Source organism: Corythoichthys intestinalis, chromosome 5, assembly GCF_030265065.1.
Source record: "Corythoichthys intestinalis isolate RoL2023-P3 chromosome 5, ASM3026506v1, whole genome shotgun sequence".
NCBI lineage: Eukaryota > Metazoa > Chordata > Actinopteri > Syngnathiformes > Syngnathidae > Corythoichthys > Corythoichthys intestinalis.
The window spans coordinates 32,730,072-32,742,426 of NC_080399.1; the positions used below are offsets into that span (position 1 = coordinate 32,730,072).

Below are 12,355 nucleotides of genomic sequence, written 5' to 3' on the forward strand. Positions count from 1 at the left end.
TCGGTGCCACACCACCTTGAGATGCGCGATGAATATAAAAGAGGCATGAGGGGAACACCCGGTACACAAGAACACCCTATTAATGGAGTCAATTAGCTGCATGTCAATCAAGTATCGAGCTCCCCGAACCTTTTCAAAACCTTACTTCCTTAATTGGAATTCACAATTTGAGTCCACTAAGCTCCAATGTGTACTTTTTGGTCCTAAATGTAATGAGCATAACTGCCATATTGACATTGCAATGACAGCCAAAATGCATAATTGGAAAAGCTATTACAGACCTGAAAATGGCTTGACCGCCCAAAAGTTCTCATCCATTTTCTGTCTTAGAAGCACTGACATTAAGCGGCAGGAGGAGCAGCGGGAGCATTGGGATTCATCGTTTCAACTAAACTACATTTCACGCATATTGGTCCCACATTTGTGGAGGGATGTCAGAGGGAGACCACTTGACAGACATTAGTTGTAGTTTTGACCGAGTTAAAACATTCAGGAACTTCAAGCCACAATCAATAAGCAATTACCCACAATTGACAGAATCCTTAGCAACAGAAAAGTGTGGAATCCGAAAGGAACCATATAGCATTCAAGTCAAATATGAGACTGTGAAAAGATGACATGGTTTGATAAGCAGCCATAGCAACAAACAACATTTTTGTGCAGTGCTAAGTACAGTACAAGTCTGTTCATCGAGATTAACCAGTTAAAATAAATACAGATATACTAATACAGATAGACTTTCAGACATACGCTGAACTCAGGTTAAATATCGGGATTTAAACAGGTAGGGCTTATATCTGAAAGCAATTTCCCGGGTCGACTGACACGAAGATGACATGGACATTAACCGGGTCCCAGGATCCAGCATGAAAGCAGCCATTTAATTTCCGGGTCACAGCATGGAGGCTGATGACGTCAATATCATGGCGGGCCAATCATCATTTCCTTTATCTTCGCTGTGCGACGAAAAGCGGTAAACAAACATCACAATTTGAGATTTGGTTTTTAAATATAAAGTGCGTTATAAATAAAATGTATTATTATTATTAAATATCAACATGCCAAAAAAAGAAAGATAGCTAAATTAAACTGGAAACATATTGAAATTAAATTGCTATTGGATCTTAGAGCCGAGGAATAGACAGTCCATCGTCTCTCTTTGGAAATTTGTACAGTGATCCCTCGCTACTTTGCGCTTCAAGCTTCGCACCCTCAGTCCATTGCGGATTTTTTTTTTTTTCAATTAAAAAAAAAATATAAAAAATACAGATGAACTGTCCCGAGCCGATCGCATAGTCTCACACTCGCCGCCCCCCTCCCTGCTCTTTGTTGTGAACTGGAGTTGCTTATTAAAGTAAACGATGATTGACAGAGAGTTAAGCTTTGATCTTGCCAGACACTCGACCTTCAAAGCGCCGCATGCGTCAATCATCGTTTAACTTGTTAAACAGTTGCTTTGGCAACTTATTGTGTGTAAGTGAGCAGCTGGAGCGGAATTGAGTGGACACTCAATGTCGCATTTAAGAAAGATAAGCATTTTTTTTTTACTTTTTTTAAATGGATTTGGAGTCTACTTTTTTTCATGTCTAAAAAAAAATTCTGTGGGACAGCAACTGCCATCTTAGGCACCCCAAGATTAGATTCGATTACGATTCAGGGTGGTATGATTCGATTATTGAACGATGGTCATGGTATTGCCGATGATCAAGGTTTTCACGATTATCACGATTATCGATGCATCGTACATTACTAATTAATAAAGTAGCCAAACAAATTTATGTCCATTATTTATTTAAAATATTTTAATGATTCAACAGGAACAATGGAAATATGCCCATACAACAAAAAGCTGCCCTTAAACTGTTTTTTTTTTTTTTTTTTAAAGAAAGTGCAAAAACATTAATCATTTTAAAGGCAGTACTTATTTCTCAACATGCCGATACAACGCACAGCTGACCTTGAGATACTCTTTTTCACAAGAAGGTGCAAAAACATTAGCTGTTTCAAAGGCAGTACTTTTTTTTCTCAACAATACACTGGTGGAATGAATTCCACATTTTCTGGAAACAAACAAAGTGTCTTTAGAAATAAGACTTATTTTAACCAATATCCTTTGTTTTCACAGATTTCTGTACTATTTCGTATGTTTGTAGTGTTATCGCTGGACTTAATCCTGGTTTTAAACGTTCTGCATTTGGAGTAACTTATGTACACCACCAAACAACGCACAACCAAGCGAAGTTGCTAATTAGCATAGTGCTCGGCGCTAACTAGTAACATCTCAAAAACAACAACAATAAAGGCTAACCAGTACAAGAGGTTTCGTGTAGTCACCTCTGATAGACGGACACGGGACTTAGCAATAAGGATGGGCGATACCAGTGATTTTGGATTCGATCCGATACCAAGTAATACCAAGGCCAAATATATTATATACAACCCTGCAGTTCTCAGATGATATCTAATGTACAACTTCAGCAAGCACTCAAAAACTATTAAAAGTCTCTATGTCAAATATGCATTGCAATGGAAAAACTGCTGCTTTTAATAACTAGCAAAGCAGTGTCCCTACAAACTCACAAACCAATCCATCAACAACAAAATCTGATTAGTCAGTCTCACTCTAACCATGACCCTTAAATTCATATGCACAAACTATTTCCCTGCTACATGTTGTATTTGATCAAATTTTAATCTACCTAAATTAAATATTTTTGATCTAATTAAAGAACAAATTAATAGTAGCATGTTACCGCCCTCTAATGGTAGATCATTGAAAACAAATCCAAAAAACAATAGCACTTTCCGTTTTTGAATTTTATTTTACTTACACAATTTAGAAATAATTGAAACAGACCTTTAACAAAATAGAAGTAAATAGCAACAAAACATAAGAAAGTAAGCATTTAATTGTTTGTAACATAAAACAATATGGAAATTTTAAAATGTTATGTTATAATTCATACATATTTTTTTATTCCCAACTTGCTTGCTCGTAGTTCACTTGACTATCCTATGGACTGTGATGTGGGCTGATTTGTCCTCATTGCATCAAAAATTAATAAAATGGAGACTCACATTTAGTTTACAGTAATACTTCACCGTTAAATATGTCACTATGGTCATTTTACCTTTTTTATATAATGTGGAATGAACTTTGCTTTTCACAAATAAGATGTAGCTATAACTTTCCATTACAAAGCATATTCAGTAGTGCTGCAAAGTTTTTTTTATGTAAGATGACAAAAACGCCAAATTTATCGTTTCATATTTCACATCAGCCATGAATGCTTATATCGTCTCTGATTATCTATTAGCACCTCCATTACCTGGAGAAGTCCTGCCTTTCGCAAACGCCACTTCTAAAGTACTTTGCTTTTGCTTCGGCAGCGTGGTCTTGTCTTTTCTCATGTCCTCCTCAGCTTGAGTGGCAAGTTTTTCATTCATTTCGTTGTGTGCTTCGGGATGCACCTTTCTTAAGTGTTTCGTGAGGTTTGTGGTATTAGGCACAAACTGTGCACTTAGCCTCTTTGCTATTTATTAAAATGAAATATGTCCAAACCAGACTTCTTTTATGATCCGTCGTAGATGCCGCAGCCATGCTACCAGGCTGGTAGTACCAGCTTCCAAATGTTTGTTTGTTGTGACTGTGTTGGTCCCTCGTGAGAGGGGCGGAGGAAAAGCATGCTGATCGACACAGGATAAATGGTATATAAATAAAGGTAAATGGGGGCGGGAGCGGACGCCGGTGCACTGCTTATATCCATGTAGAACGCGAAAGGGAAAAGTAGTACAAAAAGTGTGCACAAAAATATACCCAAAAAATAGACAAAGAAAATATAATATATTAATTAATTCCAAATATCGATACTTTTGCCTGGGGATCGATACCTAAAACTTAACGCGCTGGATCGAAATATCGATATTTTGGTATTGATCTGCCCATCCATACTTAGCAAAACACTAGGGACTTTTTCCAATTAACACGACTTGAACCTACTGTTAAACAACTGACAGAAAAGGAGCAATGAACTATCTCTCTTCCCTTCTCGCTCATAAAAATAACTTTCGCACAGAAGCGCGACCACCGGGTCCCTGCCTGTCTCATACACAAATTTATTCTCCTGTCTTTTGAAAAGGAGTAAATCTCTCGCTCAGTAACCGGCAGTATCTATCATAACGTTGTGCGTGCGTCCATTGAAGGTATCCGGGCGGCAGACGTGTCTTGAATTTCATTCTGCTACAAGGGTCTGTCATAAAGTTATTAGGGAAAAATCATCGTTTTTGAACATTTATGAATCGTAATCGATCATCACGTGTCAAATCGCGATGCATCTAATAATCATTTTTTTGGCATTCCCTTAACAGCAACATGTTTAAATCTTATCATAATTATTACATTTAGAGTGCTTAAAAACCATAATTATACCTTGGGAAAAAGGGTAAAGAAAACATCTTATATCTACTGTATCTCTTTCCAATGACAGATCTGAAAAAATACAATGAACAAAAACATTTTTTTTCCTTTTTGGTTTTTCACTTATCGCGGTGGGTTCTGGTCCCCATTAACCGCAAAAAACAAGGGATCACTGTAGTTGTTTTTTTTTGCCGATGGCGAACAAAAATGACGTAATATCCGGGTTATAAAATCCCGCCCCCTGCCTTACCCGCACAGATCGCACCGCATCACCAACACAGCACAAGTCTGAAAGTGTCCAACCCAGGCAATTCCCATTACATCTCCCCATGTCTGAAAGCTATGACACGGGTAAAACCCGCGTGATCTTATACTGGAATTTAGTGGGCTATTACTCTGAAAGGGGCTTTAATATCATCTTTTATAGTGTCAATGTTGTGGGACTTTGCATTCACAGCAATCAACAAAACCCGATAGTATCTGCTGCGTGTATATTTTAATACTGACAATTCACTACTGGAAAGAATAAGTGCTACATTGAGTTGTTGTTCTTCTAAGACTACGGTCTAAGATAAAATCAAAATAAGATGTAAAAGTGGATCGATACCTACAGAAGAGAGAACTACTGTATAAGACAAAGTATAATGCCACTTTTTAATCAAATGCTAAAAAGATATACATGACCCTTCCTGACAAAGACACATTGGCATTTATGTTATTGGTCTACAGGTAAAACTAATATTTCAAATGATAAAAAATGACATGTCAAATGATGAAATTAAACATTTTAAATGACTCGGTTGTGATTTGATGGGGGGTTTTGTGTCGCTTTTAGCACATTCTGCGACATCTCCATTTCATGGGAGCTTCTGTTTTATGACGTCAGTGCAGGTATGTAATATCTCATCATTTCCTATAATCTGGATTTTAAAAATGTGTTTTTTTTAAATGGTTTTAGAAGATTCAAGCAAATATGCCAAACAAATTGACTGTGAATCAGTGTATCAGTCATTAAATCATGTTTTTTTAATTTTCAAATAAAAAATGCAATTAGCCAAAAACATGAAATGTTCTGTTTTACATAATATAATAAAATCACCCGAACTTGCTTTGATTTTCAATTCTCTTCTGTATTGAAAAATGACATTTGAAAGTACAGGCTCGATGATTTTAAATTTTGAATTATTCAAATCATATTATAGATTGTCTGCATAGATTATAATTCTTTAAACTCCCACAAGTGTGTCTTCCCATCTCTGTAAACACAAAACACGCTAAACAGCTTCAAATAGCTCACAAGTGTAACTCAGAAAATAATCTAAGTGAAAAACATTTTGGTGGAATATTCATTCATTCATTCATTTTCCATGCCGCTTTTCCTCACGAGGGTCGCGGAGGTGCTGGAGCCTATCCCAGCTAACTACGGGCAGTAGGCAGGGGACACCCTGAACTGGGAACTGGTTGCCAGCCAATCGCAGGGCACAAGGAGACATACAACCATTCACGCACACACTCATACCTATGGACAATTTAGAGTGTTCAATCAGCCTACCATGCATGTTTTTGGGATGTGGGAGGAAACCGGAGTTCCCGGAGGAAACCCACGCAGGCACGGGGAGAACATGCAAACTCCACACAGGAAGGCCGAAGCCCGGGATTGAACCCTTGATCTCAGAACTGTGAGGCAGACGTGCTAACCACTCAGCCACCGTGCCACCTTTGGTGGAGTATGAAAAATAAAATCAAAATACAAATTTGACAAAATGCATTAACCTACAGTACATGACTGAGCGCAAATTGTAATGATTTCCTTACCAATTGCACATATTTATTTTCTGATTAATTCTCTGAGAATATCCGAACTGGTTGCATTGTGCTTAAGTTATCCTCCCACTTTACATGGTGCTAATGCCACTTCATCACTTAGGGTGAATGCATGGAGAGGCGCAGCTACTTGATATTTTCAATGGTTAAAGTAGGTATAGATGTACTTGTATACAGGTCCTTCTCAAAAAATTAGCATATTGTGATAAAGTTCATTATTTTCTGTAATGTACTGATAAACACTAGACTTTTATATATTTTAGATTCATTATACACAACTGAAATAGTTCCAAGCCTTTTATTGTTTTAATATTGATGATTTTGGCAAAAAAGTCCAGAAAAAAAAACAAAAATCCCTATCCTAAAAAATTAGCATATCATGAAAATGTACTCTAAAGAAGCTACTAACCTAATCATCTGAATCAACGAATTAACTCAAAACACCTGCGAAAGATTCCTGAGGCTTTTAAAAACTCCCAGCCTGGTTCATTACTCAAAATTGCAATCATGGGCAGGACTGCCGACCTGACTGCTGTCCAGAAGGCCATCATTGACACCCGCAAGCAAGAGGCTAAGACACAGAAAGAAATTTCTGAGCGAATAGGCTGTTCCCAGTGTGCTGTATCAAGGCACCTCTGTGGGAAGGAATAAGTGTGGCAGGAAACACTGCACAACCAGAAGAGGTGACCGCACCCAGAGAAAGATTGTGGAGAAGGGCCGATTCCAGACCTTGGGGGACCTGCAGAAACAGTGGACTGAGTCTGGAGTAGCCTGACCTGGGCTACAGAGAAGCAGCACTGGACTGTTGCTCAGTGGTCCAAAGTACTTTTTTCAGATGAAAGCAAATTTTGCATGTCATTCGGAAATCAAGGTGCCAGAGTTTGGAGGAAGACTGGGGAGAAGGAAATGCCAAAATGCCTGAAGTCCAGTGTCAAGTACCCCCAGTCAGTGATGGGCTGGGGTGCCATGTCAGCTGCTGGTGTTGCTGTACTGTGTTTTATCAAGGGCAGGGTCATTGCAGCTAGCTATCAGTAAGCCTGTCGCAATATGCAATAATTCCATTTATCACGCGATAAATCAAAATGAAGGCGGTAATTTTTTCGCTGCGATTTATTGCCTCGCGTGCACGTGTGTGCGCGCGTGTGGCAGACGTGCTGTTAAAAGTTCGGATTCCTCGTTACCAACTGCGCAAAATGCGTCTTCGTTCCAGGTCCGGCAAAAACTAGCGCCGGAGCAAATCGTTTCCATTATATCCTATTGTTCAAAGTATACCGGCCGCATCAGTGCTCCGGAGTGACTGTGGACCATCTATGGCGTGCCGGTGTTGTTGACATGTGGACGCTCCCGTCAGGAGTGACATTTCACGCGGGGCGGCTATTGTTCGGCACAACGCTGAATATTTACAACGAAGTCCGCCAAAACATTGTTACCGACTTGGCTGCTACGAACAACCTCGCTTTGACAACGAACAGCTGAATGAAATTAAGAGCGCTGTGCTTCAAACTCGTCCTGTTTATGAAAGTCGTTTGTCATATGCTGGTGTTGTGTAGTAATGAGCAGACGTGACTTCAGCTGCGCTTGCAAACTTTTTTAATGTGCGCACACACTAGATATCATGAAATGGCAAACTAGATGTGCTACGTCCCATGCCATTGGCTACGTGAGCCCAGAGTGAATATGGGACACGTAGTCCATATACTACATCGATGAATTTTAAACTGTCATGACTGAATGGAAGTTAAGAAGGCCAAATCAATCCATACCATTGACTATAGATAATGTTGCAAATATTGTTAATTCAGGACGTGACACAGATGGATTCGGACCACAAATAGGATGTCTTGCTCATGTAGTAAACCTAGCTGCTAAGGGAGCTGTAGCAATCAACAGTGTGCCCCGCCTCACTTTACAAACAGTAAAGATTGTTCTCAGCACTTTTATACAAAATTTTTTCAGATCAGTAAGAAGTAAGCACATAAATATTATGCACTAAAATGCATGTTTAGATGATGGCAATTTAATTTGTGCTCGTTAGCAAAAAAAAAAAAAAAAAAAAAACGAAACAAAAAATGTAATTGTTATTTTTTTACGGAACATTAAATGTATTGAATCGGATCGAAAATCGTGTCCCCCGTATCAAAAATCGTACCGAACCATGACTTAACTGTATCCTTGCATCCCTATGGAACACCATTGCAGAAGCTATGACGGGAAAAGTTTTCATTTGCCTAAATGCCTAAGTTATTAAGTGCAATTTTTAAAAAAAAAAATTTTAAACACATTTTATTTATTCTGTGTTTCTGTGCGGTATCAATATTGTTGTTTTTTTTACTTAAGAGGTATGGTCTATTGTTTTTAGTTGTGATTTCTTAAAAAGTATTTTTGAATTTAAGAGTAAATATTTATCGCGTTTAAATTAGTGTACTTGATCTATTAATATATACTGTATTCTCACTGTGTTATTGTAAATTGGTTAAAAAAAATTGGGGGGGCACAATAATATCGCATATCGCAATAATTTATGAGAATAATTATCGCACACTAAAATTTATTATCGCAACAGGCCTAGCTATCAGGAGATTTTGGAGCCCTTCATGCTTCCATCTGCTGAAAAGTTTTATGGAGATGACGATTTAATTTTTCAGCACGACCTGGCACCTGCTCACAGTGCCAAAACCACTGGTAAATGGTTTACTGACTATGGCATTACTGTGCTCTCCTGACCTGAACCCCAAAGAGAATTTGTGGGATATTGTGAAGAGGAAGTTGAGAGACACCAGTCCCAACACTGTGAATGAGCTTAAGGTTGCTATCGAAGCATCCTGGGCCTCCATAACACCTCAGCAGTGCCACAGGCTGATTGCCTCCATGCAACGCTGCATTTAAGCAGTTATTTCTGCAAAAGGATTCCCAACCAAGTATTGAGTGCATAGCTGATATAATTAATTGAAGGTTGACTTTTTTTGTATTAAAAAACACTTTTTTTGCATTGGTCGGATGAAATATGCTAATTTTTCTAGATAGGGATTTTCGTTTTTTCTTGACTTTTTTGCTAAAATCATCAATATTAAAACAATAAAAGGCTTGAACTACTTCGGTTGTGTGTAATGAATCTAAAATATATGAAAGTTTAATGTTTATCAGTACATTACAGAAAATAATGAACTTTATCACAATATGCTAATTTTTTTAGAAGGACCTTATACGTCGTAGTTTCCAATGTAACAAGCACTGGTGTGCTATATTGGCTGAAGGCAAACATAAGTCTGCAATTAATTAATCAGCATCGATAATTAAAAAAAATTAAAAATCAAGCTCCAACAATCGATGTGTATGCTGTATATGTGCATAATAACCCTGATCAATTTAATTGCGATCTGTCCAAAAATAACAGGAAATAGATTTAAAAAGTAATAGTGTACAAACCAACAACAACAACACGAGCGGCGACTTGACAAGCCATCAGTCTGTACTAATAAAAATTGTTTCCATTGACTGCAGACGTCACACCACTGTACACAAGCCCACTTGGGGGGGGGGGGGTCGATTTTGCCTATAAAAAGCTTTTTGAAGACAGGTCATTATTTACAGATTGCTCCAAGATTGACTGACGATAACGAGAATGAATGCCAATTTCATTTCCCTGAGCAAATGGTGAGTTTGTTCCTGAAAAATGGACAATCTTAATAGGACACATTGAGGTAACTATAACAATGATCATGGTAACCTCTAAACAGAAGCACAGCCACTTATTTATGATCAACCACCCTTCATTTGTACATGCTGTAGCAGTAACGGACACTCTGTTCCAATACATTTATTGAGCAATCACTCATTTTCATTAGAGGTCATATTACAAAGTGATATTTTCTATGCAGATGTGTAAAAATGTAACATGTTGAAACCTTCTTTCCTCTAAGTTGCTAGACAAAAATAGACTTGCCCACATCACATATCTGATACGCTCCGCCGCCCTCACACGATTGCACGTACAGTACTGTAGTCTGCTGTTGTCCAGTCAAATGAACAAGAACGGTTCCCCCTACTCTGCCCTTTCTTTTTTTTTTTAACACCTCCCTTTACCTCCTCTTCCTGTGGCTCCTTTGCAGCAGCAGGTGTTATTCTAACCTGAAGATTTTTTAATTAATTGACTCCCAGTACTAAATGAAATGTACCGTACAGATAAACAATATATATATATATATTAGGGATGTCAAAATTATCTCGTTAACGGGCGGTAATTATTTTTTTAAATTAATCACGTTAAAATATTTGACGCAATTAACGCACATGCCCCGCTCAAACGGATTAAAATGACAGCACAGTCTCATGTCCACTTGTTACTTGTGTTTTTTGGAGTTTTGTCGCCCTCTGCTGGCGCTTGGATACACTGATTTTATGGGCTTAAGCACCCATGAGCATTGTGTAATTATTGACATCAGCAATGCCAGGCTACTAGTTTATGTTTTGATTGAAAATTTTATCAATTGTATTAAAACAAAAACATTAAGAGGGGTTTTAATATAAAATTTCTATAACTTGTACTAACATTTACCTTTTAAGAACTACAAGTGTTTCTATCCATGGATTGCTTTAACACAATGTTAATGTTAATGCCATCTTGTTGATTTATTGTTATAATAAACAAATACAGTACCTATGTATCGTATGTTGAATGTATGTATCCATCTTGTGTCTTATCTTTACATTCCAACAATAATTTACAGAAAAATATGGCATATTTTAGAGATGGTTTGAAATGCGATTAATTACGATTAATTACGACTAATTAATTTTTAAGCTGTAAATAACTCGATTAAAAATTTAAATCGTTTGATAGCCCTAACACACACACATATATATATATATATATATATATATATATATATATATATATATATATATATATATATATATATATATATATATATATATATACATACAGTATACATATATATAAAACTCAATTGACGGCGATAGAAGTCCAATGCACTTTGACTGGGAGAGTAAAATTTATGTTACAAGCACCCGTTGGCGGCAATAGAGGTCCATTCCATTTTGACTAGGTGAGACTTGCAGGGAATGATCGCTGCCAAACAACACCGGTCAAAATGGATTGGACCTCTATTGCCGTCAATGGCACAAAAAGAGTCAAACTCCAATTAGCATTATGTGCAGCGTCCAAACAGCAGGGGCCACAAGTGGCGTGTGATGAGAGGAGGAATCACGCCTCAGAAACACGTGGGAGATTACTCAAATATGCCCCCTCCCATCCCTAACCACGTACACACACACAAATACCCCTTTTTTTACCCTCATGAATGCTGCACAGCTCTCTTCCCCAGCAAAGGAATATGTATTTGTAGGTTGTTGGTAGCGGGGGGGTTCACTTTGGATTCCATTGAAAAGGGCAGTGGAGGTGAGGGGAGCATTTGACCTTGCAAGTGTTGTCCTTAAACATGTGCAAAAACATTGCATTAACACTCACGCCTCAACAACAGGTCAACGCACACGCGTCACGGTAAGCACGATGCACGCTTGACACATTACATAATGAGACCCCCACACACACTTTGAAAAGGACGTCGTCCCTCCTGTCAGTCCTCTCGCTGGCAAAACACCTTGAAAGTGTCAGAGCCACCCCGCCCACCAACCTCGCATCTTACCTCTGCTATTGTTCTCCTCCCTGTTGAGATACATGGCTCTTGGAGTTGGCGGCACAGGCGACGGTGGAGGTGCTGATGTCGAGCTCGTGGCGGTGTCAGTATACTCCTCAACTCCTCCTTCGGTGTAGTTGGAGCTGTTTTATTGTTGCCTTGCTCCTGCACAGTCTCTCTCTCTCGCTCTCTTGTCGTGTGTGCGCGTGTGTCCTCCTAAGAGTCAGAGTGTGTAGGTACAGTCTGCTGTATACTCTCACCAGCTCCCTCCTCCTCCTCTTGCCTCCTTCTGGCTCCCTCCTTCCTTCCCAATAAGCAACATCTTGCTTTAGTGGCTCACATGACAAACTAGAGCAGAGAGATGATGATTCCCCCCCTTTTACTATTGCATGTGGGTTTTGTCCACCGCATGGGTGGATAACAAAATTGCTGTTGCATTTGATTGGTTTCATGATCA

At 38.5% G+C, this 12,355-nt stretch overlaps 1 protein-coding gene across 2 annotated transcripts in view; it reads right to left on the reverse strand.

The window, feature by feature from the left end:
* Positions 1-12,153, reverse strand: part of syt7a (synaptotagmin VIIa) — a 191,949-nt gene extending 179,796 nt beyond the window's left edge. The window contains exon 1 of one of the 2 annotated variants that reach the window (XM_057836506.1): positions 11,908-12,153. In XM_057836506.1, coding sequence (XP_057692489.1) covers positions 11,908-11,941 — 34 coding nt within the window. In that variant the 5' untranslated portion in view covers positions 11,942-12,153. The remainder of the gene's footprint in view (positions 1-11,907) is intronic. The other variant, XM_057836507.1, reaches the window with a different exon arrangement.
* Between the last annotated feature and the right edge of the window lie 202 nt (positions 12,154-12,355).